At 28.8% G+C, this 12,237-nt stretch overlaps 1 protein-coding gene across 2 annotated transcripts in view; it reads left to right on the forward strand.

Moving 5' to 3' along the window:
- Nucleotides 1–3,454: 3,454 nt before the first annotated feature.
- The window catches only part of LOC129957063 (Golgi resident protein GCP60-like), a 65,357-nt gene continuing 56,574 nt past the window's right edge, over nucleotides 3,455–12,237 (forward strand). For both annotated transcript variants that reach the window (XM_056069199.1, XM_056069200.1), the window contains exons 1-4: nucleotides 3,455–3,655; nucleotides 4,776–4,917; nucleotides 9,281–9,421; nucleotides 11,027–11,161. In XM_056069199.1, the coding sequence (XP_055925174.1) occupies nucleotides 3,466–3,655; nucleotides 4,776–4,917; nucleotides 9,281–9,421; nucleotides 11,027–11,161 (608 nt within the window). In that variant the 5' untranslated portion in view covers nucleotides 3,455–3,465. The remainder of the gene's footprint in view (nucleotides 3,656–4,775; nucleotides 4,918–9,280; nucleotides 9,422–11,026; nucleotides 11,162–12,237) is intronic.

Here is a 12,237-nt window from a genome sequence, read left to right on the forward strand (position 1 = left end):
AGGGGACTTATCACAAATTTATGTGACAAAATTCATTTTAGAAAAGAAGATTTATTCAATGCCGAAAAGCTGTCATATAAAAATATTTTTAAGAAATATATTATCCAATCATCACGACTTGAAAGAAGTGTTCTAAGCGCGCGTAATATTGTTCATTTTGAATGTCGACATTTGCAATTTTTTTTTCATAAAGAAGGAAAGAGAAACTGAGTATTTAAGATATCTATGAAAACTTCTAGAATTCCAACAAGAAGATAAAATATTTTGTTCGCAGTTGTGACATATTTCTCTAATAAAGAATGTTTGAAAATGCTGATGTTCCATGTTGTTTGTAAACATAATTCTTATCTTGTTGTAGAAGAATACAAACATCGTTTTCTGAATTCCCGGTAGTTTTTTAAAAAGTGTTTTTAAACATCGAGTTAACAGTTACGGACTACAGGATTCTTACTTTCTCAGGGAGGGGGAGGCGTTATATATTGAAACAGTTTTTTTTTCACTTTGTCTTTCAACATTGAACATTCCAAAATCGATAGTACCGAGAATATTTCAACGTAATAATTGACATCCGTACGTCTGGATTGTTACAGCAATTAAATGGATAACTGCACTATAGTCTTCTAGAATTTTACAGTTGATCGTTATTGTTGGTAAAATTAAATCCTTCTTCTTTAAAAAATGTAATTTTGGACAGAAGAATGTTTGCTTTAATCGAGATAGACACATAAATATACAAAAAAAAAAAAAAAAAAAAGATCACTTTTGGATCTGTGAAATTCTTTGTACATTAGGTTCCTCATCAGTGGCAATTTTCAATAAATGTGTGATGTGGATTTTAAAAATCTCTTTAGTAGGACGAATTTTTTACAATAACATGCTAAATGGAGAAACATTTATTAAATTAGTTTTGATTGACATTATATCTAAACTAAGCGATGAATTGCCTTCACACTACAAACTTTGTCGAGCCTTTGCAGACAAATTCAAAAATCCTATCTTTATGTCACATATAATGATATCGATTGCATACATGCAAGTACGGTTAAAAGATTGCGACTTTGTATAGATGGCGAAAGTGTTCATTTTGAACAAGTCTGTGCAAGTTTGAGGATCGAACTCGCAACATTAGGGATCATAGCTGCGTCATAGCAATCACTCGCAAACGTTGCCGCGTAACATAACCACTAGACAAAAGCTTACACGCCTTTCCGGAAGTTAGGATCTGACTCATGAAGTTACCAACCACAATACTCCTCCACCAGTGAGTTGGTGGAGTTTATCGCGCCAGTTATGGCGAGCGGTGAACATTGTTATCGCGCCAAATGTTATGGCGAAGGCGAGCCTGTGTGAGTGGCTGCCGGTAAGTGGAGCCACGGCAGCTGAACGAAGGATGCGGTTGTTTAGAACCAGGGACACAATGTGGAAGTTTGAGGTTCGAATTCGTAACGTTAGGGTTCATAGCTGCGTAACATAACCATTAGACAGAAGTATACACTCCTTTCCAGAGGTTGTTATCTGGCTTATGAAGTTTCCACCACAGGTCTTTATGCACTTGCATTATCTGCACAGTTTTTTAAAAACGTTTAATGATAGCGTTTCATTATACTTTTTTTTTTTAAAAAAAATTAATGATAATGTTTTTCAGATTCTATCCTTTTTTTCTGGATATGTATATTATTCCTGACAATTATATCTAAAGACTCGCTCAAACTCCTTTCAGAGATGTAGAAAACTGATCTAAATCAATAAATTTGTATTTTAACATGTCAACCAATTTTTTCAGAGAGAAGCTCGAAACTTTGTACTTTTATGGTGAAACTTATAGATGAGTATAAGAGAAATACTTTACTAATAAATAGTTTTCACTGCTGACACAGTGCAAAAATATATGTTAAACTTTTGTATAAAATCAGTCAAGTATGCATTGACCTCTTCGATGTTTTGACTTCTCATTTAAAGTCATTCAAATATATATTGTCCTTCTGGATTAAACATATACTTATCATATGGATCGATAACATATTGATCTTTTTTATTTTCCCATGTCGTGAAGTATACAGAAAAAATATTGTAATTGTCAAAAATTTGAACTCGATTTTCATGAATATCAACGTTTTATCCCTTAACAACCCTTAGTCCGAAGAAGCAAATTTTTGGCATTGTGACTGTCTCTGAGCACGATAACTCAAAAATGCTTTGAGATAGAAAGATGAAATTTGTATACAGATTTTAAGCCAAATTTGTAGGTTTTTATGCAATTTTGAATTAAATCTATACTGAGACTCTGTCTGGTTTTTCTGGTACAAGTGATTTTGATAACTACAAAGCGAAAGAACTAGATAGATAAAATTTCGTACATAGGTTTAAAATCTAAAATGTATATTATTATCAAACTTTGCATCAAATCTTTCGAGGAATTGGCCGTCTGTTGGTCAACGTTTTCATATACATTTAAACTTGTGGCGGATTGTGATGCGCGAGGATAGAACCTGACACCTTGTGGTTCGCAGCCGAATAACAAGACAAAAGCAATTGCCAGCGTTTCGCAGCTGTTAACTGGCTTATAAGCTCTTCACTACAGTATTCTATCTCCAGTGAGTTGGAGGTGAGACGATCGATATGGCTGTTGAGTGGTGATGTATTTACTTAAGTCAAATGCACCTGTACCCATTTGAGCAGCGCCAAGCGTTATGGCGAGCGTGTGTGGGTGAGTGATTGCTGTTGCGCCAAATGAGTCTGTCGGTGTTGCTGCGTCAAGTGAGTCTGACGACTTCGGATTGCTGTGTGTAGATGGCGCCACAACAGCTGTACGAAGGTTGAAGGTTCATCGTCCGAGGTCACCAATGTAGCGGATTGTAATGCGCGAGGATAGAGCCTGGGACCTTGTGGTTCGCAGCCGAGCAACAAGACCACAAGACAAAAGCAATTGCCTGTGTTTCGTCGCTTTTAACTGGCTTATAAGCTCTTCACTACAAATTCAATAGCTCATAAACGCAATGACTTAAATCAATGAAATTTGGTATGTGCTCTTGTGATTACAAATGCAATTCCGAGTCAAATCTTGGTATTTGGTTTCAAGTAGTCGGTAAAAAGACATCGAAAATAGATAATCACGCAAAAGATTCATTTAAAATATTAGATTCACACTAAAGATCTAAAATCCTTAGCAATTGTTCGTCAACACCCATACAGGGGGGAGTGTTAAGACCTTTATTGGAGAGTATACGAGAAATTTTCGAGGAAACGACCCCCTACGGTTAGCACATGCCATTTTCTTTACTATTTATTCGAATATTCATATTTTGCTTAATTTTTCTGTTGGGAAATTATCTCTCTTTACTTAACCCAACAGATTATTGTTTTGTTCTCTTTTTTTGGGAGGGGGGGGGGGCGGTTTCTTAAAAACCAGATTTTTATAAAGTAGAAAGTAGGAGTGGCAACAAAACATAATTCGTCTGCTAGAAGATGGCTGCTGCCATGAACGGCGACTTAAATGAAAATGTGTGTAATCAAAACAATCTAAATAATTCAATAAATGGTACAAACAATACAATTTTGTCCCATTCCAATTGTAAGGATCCCCAAGATGAATTTATGTCATCCTGGGGTTTCAATGTAGATGAATTATATATATTAGCAGCAACATTTTTGAAAGGTAAGTCTGACCGCTGACATGTAAGTGGTGATGTGGAAGGTAATAAAAATATTAAGAACTTAATATTGAAAATATATTTCTTAAAATAATGAATTTAATGAATAATGCTGTTATTTTCTTTCCTTTGATTGCTTATGCCCACTGATTTCTATAGTTGATGTAAACAAAATAAATATATGTCTAGTATAAGTTTAGATTTTATCTGTCAAATTCCTGCGACAGTTGTGGCCGTATTAAAACTTATTTTATATGTATAGAATTAAATTTTTTTTGTAATTATTTCAGTATCGATCATTGGTTTTAAGTGGTATTTTAATGCTTGTATGTTAATAGTATTTAAAATCCTGAGGTGTTTACTGTGATTGTTCCAAGTACATAGAAAGTACAATAACTATGTGTTTAATTCAAGAAATAATGATAACAAATGCAAAGTAATAATTGATTATAAAAATCTGTATGAAAATCAATTTTTTCTTTGCATTTGCTATCCTTGTTTAATATGCTACACTTATTCTAATTTTATTTTTGAAAACTAAAATATAATTATATTAAAAACCATGAAAGCCATTGGACTAACTTAAAATGCTTTATTTTAAAGAAATAAACTGAGGAAAGTATTATTTTAGTAGTTTCATTCCATAGTTGTAGCAATTTTAAAACGTGGTATTTGTCAAAACTGTTTTTTTTAAACTTTTATAAGTATGTGTTAAGCAAATTTTTGATACCAGAGTAAAGATCCTACTTGTAGTTTCAAATTGTCAAAATGAAGTACAAGTGATAAAAGCATATACATTTATTCATTCCCCATGATTAAATTATTTTTGGCCAATTGCAATAAATCCTTTGAAATTTCCATAGCTTTCATCTAATTTGATAATATATTTAATCAAATACTTGCCATGTTTATTTTAATTGTAGAGCTATATCATGTAAACTTATATAAATATATATATTTATGTTATAGGATTCAATTTTGTTCTTAAAACTCATGATTACAATAGCAAAACATGTTTAGAGCACAATTTGTTGTAGTATTTTTATGCATTTATATAAAAAAAATTTAAGTACAGTATTTGATTACTGAAATCTTACCATTTTAAATGTATAAATGTATTTTCAGAAAAAGAAGGAAAGGCCTTTCACATAACCTATAAGGATAAGCTATCTCTAGTTGCCTTTAGTAAACAAGTGGCACATGGAAAATTTATTGAGGAAAAGTCCCCTCCTGTTGGCTACTTGGATGTGATTGGGAGAGATCGGAGGTAAGCATAGAATTTAATAATTGTTCCAAGATATTTTAAAAAATGTAAATTATTCAAACTTCATTATTTTTTTCACTTTTATTTTGAATGTTTTAAATTTCATTACCTTGTGGTGAATCGCATATAAGCCAGTAACAGCGCTTTTGCCCGAACAGCTGTTTTGGCAAAATCGGATCAGAGAGAAATACTAGAAATTAGCATTTTTTAAACAGTTTAGATTAAAAGTTGTCTGTATATTTTCTTAACATTTTGTGTGATAAATGTTTTTGAAACTAGATTATGGATCAAGACTATGGTTTATTTTAATGGTACTACAATTTACTGAATTATGAAATAGCTTATTTTTAAGATCTTATATTATTCAAACAAAATGATTAATTGCTTGAAATTATAATGTAATCAACAAAGTTCTTCTTCTTCTTTTTTTTTTCCTAATATGTTAATTCTAGTCATCAAAAATGGAAGAGTTTTATTGTATTTTTTTATGGCTGTCACAAGCTGAGTGACAGATAATTATTAATTTTCTACATTATTAATTATTTGCAATTAATTATCTGCATAATTAAAATACTTAAGCAGAATGATCTCAATACATGTATTAGGTGGATGAATAATTTAGGAATTATGAAATTTTTTGTCACTTAAAAATGTCACTTTCATTTAAATTAATTTTGCAGCCTTTCTGTAATTACTATAACAAATAATTCATTTTTTTAAAAATTTTTAAATGTGGGAATAAAGCTAATAAAAATTAATTGTGATTAAATGATGAAAAAATATTCAAATATCCTGTTTATAAGGTATTTATTTTATGATGCTCCTATAACAAATTTATTGTACCTTGACTGTTGTACTGTAGAATATTGATTTTTCAGATATTGATCAACTTTGATCTCTGTTAATGGAGCTGGTACTAGATACTGAATTATGCTTTTCAATTTTTTTTGATGAAATCAGTGAAATTTTCAGAAAATAGTATCAAAGTTGGCAATGGAGCCCATTTTCATGATATGAAGGATTGCAAAGGGTCATGTTAGAAAGTACATTTTTGTGCGTATGATACTCAGGAAATTATTTAGAAGATGTAATAATAAAGAGAAAAAAATATTATCATGAATTCTCCAATTTGAATGTGCTGATGACTATGATATGACAATATGATGCTGTATGATATTCAGGAAATTATTTAGAAGATATAATAATAAAGAGAAAAAAAAAATATTATCATAAATTCTCCAATTTGAATGTGCTGATGACAGGAAAAAATGGCATTATGTATCAGAAAATACTATTCGTACTATTCAATTTTTAAAATTCTTTTTAAAGAAAAACAATTTTTAAAGAAATTTTTGGAAAAATGCAATAGAAGCATGAAGCATAAGGAATCAGTTATAATCATAATTCCTCTTATAAGATGTTTGAGTTATCAAATAAATATATGAGGAATAAAAGAATTTGTAAAAATGTTAATTCTGTTGTTCTTTAATACTTTTAAATTTGCTAGTTATATTATACTTTAAATTAGTTCAATCCAGCTAGCTTACTATTAGATTTGCTAGACTTATTCATTCTACTAATAATAATAATGTATGTGTGCGTATATGTTAACATTCTGCATTTGATCTAGAGAAATTAAAAACATGTTTACTTTAGTGATTGGAAAAATACACTTCAATAGGAGTTTTTTTTAAAAATATAATTAGTTAAAAATTAGTGTAAATTTTGACATTTTTTTTTCATCAAGCTTCCAAAATTATTACAGCACTAAAAATAATTTTTACATCATCTTAAAATTCAAAATTATCCTTTCAATGATACAAATTTTTTAATATATGTTTTTTCTTCTTATTTTTAAATAGTTATTTAAATACTAATAATTAAATTTTAATAATAAATAATAATTTTAACAGTAAATTTTTTAATCTTTTACAATAATATATTTTGTGATTGAATTGGAAATCAAATGATCTTCTTTGTTATTACTATTTCATTTTTGCTATTTTATTCATTATTGATGATCAAGATCTGGAGATTAGCTTTTTCCATGTTGAGTTTCAGTATAAGGCATGTTTTTAATGAAATTTTAAAATTTTCTTGTAATTACAACTAAAATTTAACAATTGTGTATAATTTTTAAAGTGTCTCCATTTTGAAACATAACTGTTTTTTCCTGTGATGTATTTTGATGTATAAAGATACAAATATAAAAATACAAAGAAAGAAAGAGAAACACACATCACAATTTAACAGAATGGTGAAAGGCTTCTTAAATAATATGAGCTATACATCTGTCAAAATTTGAAGTTTAAAAGTATTTTGCTACACAAAATATTTAAATGAAATTTGTTGCAACCATGAACTTTTGTAAACCAATTATCAACGGTTTTAGTTACAAATAAAACACTTAAACTTTAAAAATCTACTTTTGATTTTATATGAGATAAAAGACATAAAGTGCCTTGTAAGATGTTACGACTATGGATTTTAGATGTCACTGATTGTGTTTTTTTCATTTAATTATGCACATCATATAACTTGACTTCATTGGGAAGGTTCATGTAAACAATGAACATAACAGGTGTAAAGCTATGAATACATGAAAGAACTAATTTTCAACAAATCAACATTTAAATCATATTTTATTGACTAATCATACTTTTTTGATAACCATGACTAAGAAGTTATACATCATGATAACCATGACTAAGAAGTTAGTTATTATATGCAACCAATATTTATAGAGATTCAGCTGGTAACCAAACACAGCTAGCACTCAGTAACTCACAGCTGATTAAATATCATCAAATGTCAATACGTTGAAAACATGGAGCACAAACTTGTAAACAAAAGTGCTGATTAACACATTTGATTAATAGCAATAAAAAAAATATAAATAACAAATTGTAATAAGAAATAATAACATATGCTGATTAAAGTAAGAGTTGCAATATGCAGCACAAACATATTTCTGCTTTTCCCTTGTTTAAGGGGAAATAAAAGGAATATTTCTTTATGATTTTTAATAAGAAACACTTCAGCAACTAAAGATATATAGATGAAATTGAACGTTTGGAGAAAATTGATTTAAAGTAAAATGTTTGTATATCAGAAATTGATACAACATGATCTTATTTGTTTTCATAGTTAATTCAACCGTTTTTTATCATATACAGGTGACTATATTATATGAGTTTTAATTTTTACCTTATAGTTAACTAATGGTTTGCCGATGTCCTGGCCTAGGGGTAGCGCGTCTGCCCCGTGGTCTAAGCGTCCCGGGTTTGAGTCCTGGTTAGGGCATGATTGTTCTCTTCCTTGTGTTCTTTCTGTGAGGTGCATGAATGACCCCCCCCCTCACATGTGAAAAGGGGTTGTGCCAGCGAGTGTGTGCACAAACAATATATTTTAGATTTTATGATATGCTCAAATCTGAAAAAATTGAGAAATTCTTGAATTTATTATTTTATATGACGCTTTTCCTTTTTCTTGAAAATTATGTATTTTCTAATGATAACTAATTTCTGCAAAAACAGTGTATGAATAGACCGGAAATCCAGTTTAGTATACGTTTATAGCTTTTCTTATAAGTTTTTGTTAAAATTAAACTTTCGTATGAGTAACAAGTGAAAGTATTTATATTTATTGTCATTAATTAAATTGGTTGCATGAAAAATTATCTCCCATTAATTCCATTCTGATATCTGATTAATTTTTGGGAAAATTGCATCTGATTTATCTGAAAAATCCATTCTGATCTATTATATGAAAGACACTGCAAATATTATTTGAGATATTAATATGTTATATCATTACATTTATTTCTTCTTTCATATGCAAGATGTATTTTAACAGTTTTGTTATTTGAATATTGAAAAAGGGGGGAAATTATTCTAGTTTTGTTGGTATCTTTAATTAGTTTGCTTATTCTTTTATTGACAAGATTTCAAACTTATTTTTTTAAATTGTAATTAGATAAAACAATCAATATATATATATATATATATTTTTATCTTTGAAAATTCAACATTAGATATATTGGCTGTAAAGAATCTTTATTATTTTTAATTGGAATATGCTTTATGTTAAATATAGTTACATTTTTGTTTTATCCTTCTTATTACATTTGTGCATTTATAAGGCATTGCAAATAAATTATTCTAAATTAATCTAATACTGTGTCTAAATTAATCAAATAATATCTTATATTTTTAAATACATTTAGTTTATTTAAATAACTTACAGAAGTAACCATATTTTTGAAAAAAAATTGAAGTAGTCAAATGTTTTTGACATATTTTGATGTATTTTTAATATAATGTTGTTTAATTCTGATATTTGTAAAGTTTTGGAATATCTTTTCTAGGCAAGCATGGCAAACATTAGGGGATATGTCACAAAGAGATGCCAAAGCAGGGTTTATAAATTTATTAAATAACATATGCCCTCTCTTCCGTCCTTTTGTTCTGGCTCACAAGTGCGACTTAGAAGAGAAAGAGAGGAGAAGGTATTAATTTTTCTCCTTTTATTAACCTTTCCAGAAATTTATTTATTTTCTACCAAACTTTTAATTTTTAAATAAATTAAACTCATTAAAAAATAACAAATTTTATAAAAAAAAGAAGTGGGAAGTTAATAATTTTTCCCCCTCCATAGTTTTCACAAGTATTTGCAAGTAATACATTCAATTTCTTGAAATAAATTTGATTGAAAAATATTTTAGAATGTTTAACTATCCAGTGGAATAAGAAAAGTAATATAATACTGGTTTGGTTAATTAATTTGTTCGTTTTATTAATAGTATGATTCCAGTGTCATTTTAAATTAGTCAAAGGAAATGGCTTATAATTTTTTTAAACATATTTATTAAAATTTGTAATACAAATTTATTAATTTAGCCCTTTAAATAGTTAAGATTGCTTTTTCCATTTACAATGAATAATCTCAAAAGCAAAGAATTGATATATATTTGTGTAATACTTTTTCATTACTTGGATTATAATCAGATAACAAAGATTTAATGAAATGCAAAAAATATATTATGTTTTCTCCATTATAAAAGCTGGTTTCTTAGAGCTCATGTTATTAATAATTGACTACTGGTTGTATTAATATTCTTTTTGTTTTTTCATTTTTTTTTCCTCAACTAAGAATGAATTAATTCTGAATGCATCAAATAGACAAAATACCTTAAAAATATCATAAACACTCTAAACAAACAGATACTGTAAATTTATTTAATTTTTGTAAAGCTTACAATTCTAAATCCTTATTTTGTACAATGTATGATTAAATTTTCAGACAAACAGGCACTGCAAATTTATTTCATTATTGTATAGCTTACAGTTCTAAATAATTATTTTATACTATTACTAGTGATTCCCATTAACCCTTTCGCTGCATAATTCTTTTATCAAAATAGGTTCTAAAATTGCAAAATGTTTTCTGTCAGATGTCTTTACGCTTTGAAAAGAACGTGCAAAATGCTGCAAAGCATGCTTGTATATTTCGCAGAATCTTGGACAACTAATGCTATCTGTTAATCTAGATCTGAATGAAACCAGAAAAGCCGAAATGAAACCATGAACGGGAAAAGAGCAGGTTGCACAGGTAAATAAATGGAAAAATGCATCCCCATGGAAATTGCAGGTTGTGCAAATTTTGCTACTTCTACATTGCCTGTGGAAATCGCGGGATATGTAGCAAGAGTTACATATATTATTATTTTTTTTTTATGTCATCGAAAATCCAGGTGTGAATGAAAATATAAATAAGCAGAAGCAACAATGGTGGTTTTATGTCTTCTCCCCCACCTTTTCTTTTTTTTCCCCTTTTGAGATACATTGTTATTTATTGCCAGCATTAGAAATTAAACTTTTTATCAACCATTAAAAAATATTATACTAAGAGAACAATTTTAGTGTACTCTTCTTCGTTAATTAATTGATTTTATATTTAATTTTAAAAATGGGCCAAAATCTTTTGGTACGTCCTGTGTAGTGTATATTCTTTGTAAACTTATTTATGGTTGAAATTTTTTGGCTTCACTGTTAGAAGAATTGGCTAATCTGGTTTTCTAATTTAATATTATTATGTTATTTTTAAATTTCAGGCTAGAAGAAGAAGAAAGGAAAAGACAAGAAGCAGAAGAAGAAGAACAGATGAGGTTAGAAGAAGAACAACAACGATTAGAAGAAGAAAGACGTCTAAAACAAGAAAAAGAAAGGCAGAAACAAAGTCAACAAAAGTGAGCAATTTTTTAATATAGTTGTAATACTTTGCACATACACATTTCTTTAAAAGTAATGAAAACTGAAATTTGATGATGTTTTTCATTTTTTATATTGTTAGAATGTCTTAATACATATCATTTGGATACTGGTATCTTGATCACTAGAGCCACAAAGCTATATCAATTGTTTAAAAAGAATTGTATTTTTGTTTTAAATTTTAATTATTTATTTTGTTTGGCAAGGTTGCCAAACCACCAAGAGAACAGGGAAAAATCTGGAAAATACAGGGAATTTAAAAATGGTCTAAAAATCCTCTAAGTGCAGGGGAATTTGAAAATTTTCATAAAAACAAGGAAAATACAGGGAATTATAAGTTTCCTGGTTATTTTTCCCATCTAAAAAAAAGCCAATCTCTAAAGATTACAGGAATGAGAGATCATAGTCATAACTTCCAAATCGAAACATTTGTGATTGTATAATGCGAAAACTTACCTTTTTTTTTTCTTTCCTGTATGGATCATTCCAGTTTTGATTGCAAGACAATTCTTTTTCCATGAGATTTCCGAATTGAAGCAATGTTAGATTATTGCTTCCTTCCCTTACTTTTTCCACTCCTTATAACTAGCACATGAGTCAGATTTATGCATTTTCTTTTATCTTGAATATATATACAAGGAAAACACCAGGAATTTTTTTTCTAGATTTGAGTGGGAACCTTGGTTGGGCAGCGTGCACTCATAAAATTGTAATAATCAACAAAATTTGGGATTCCCTCTAATGGGGGAAAAATTGAATCAGTAAGTAAAAGAATAGAGCATACAAGGAATAGCTGTAGAAAGCATAAAAATTAACTTGCATAAATTCAACTAAATAAAACATCTTGTGAAAAAAAAAAAAAAAAAAACTTGTTTTGAATTTAGTTTTGTCTGAATTGGATATTTGGCAGCTCTGTTTTGATACTATTTATCCATCTTGTTGACCCCAAGCAAAAATTGTCTTTACTTTATTATTTATGATTCTCTTTCTCTCATTTTGCTTTCATGTTGCCTATTGGAGATATATCTTGTTAAATACAAATTATTTTCTTTAA

The sequence above is a fragment of the Argiope bruennichi genome, chromosome 11, assembly GCF_947563725.1.
Source record: "Argiope bruennichi chromosome 11, qqArgBrue1.1, whole genome shotgun sequence".
Classification (NCBI taxonomy): domain Eukaryota; kingdom Metazoa; phylum Arthropoda; class Arachnida; order Araneae; family Araneidae; genus Argiope; species Argiope bruennichi.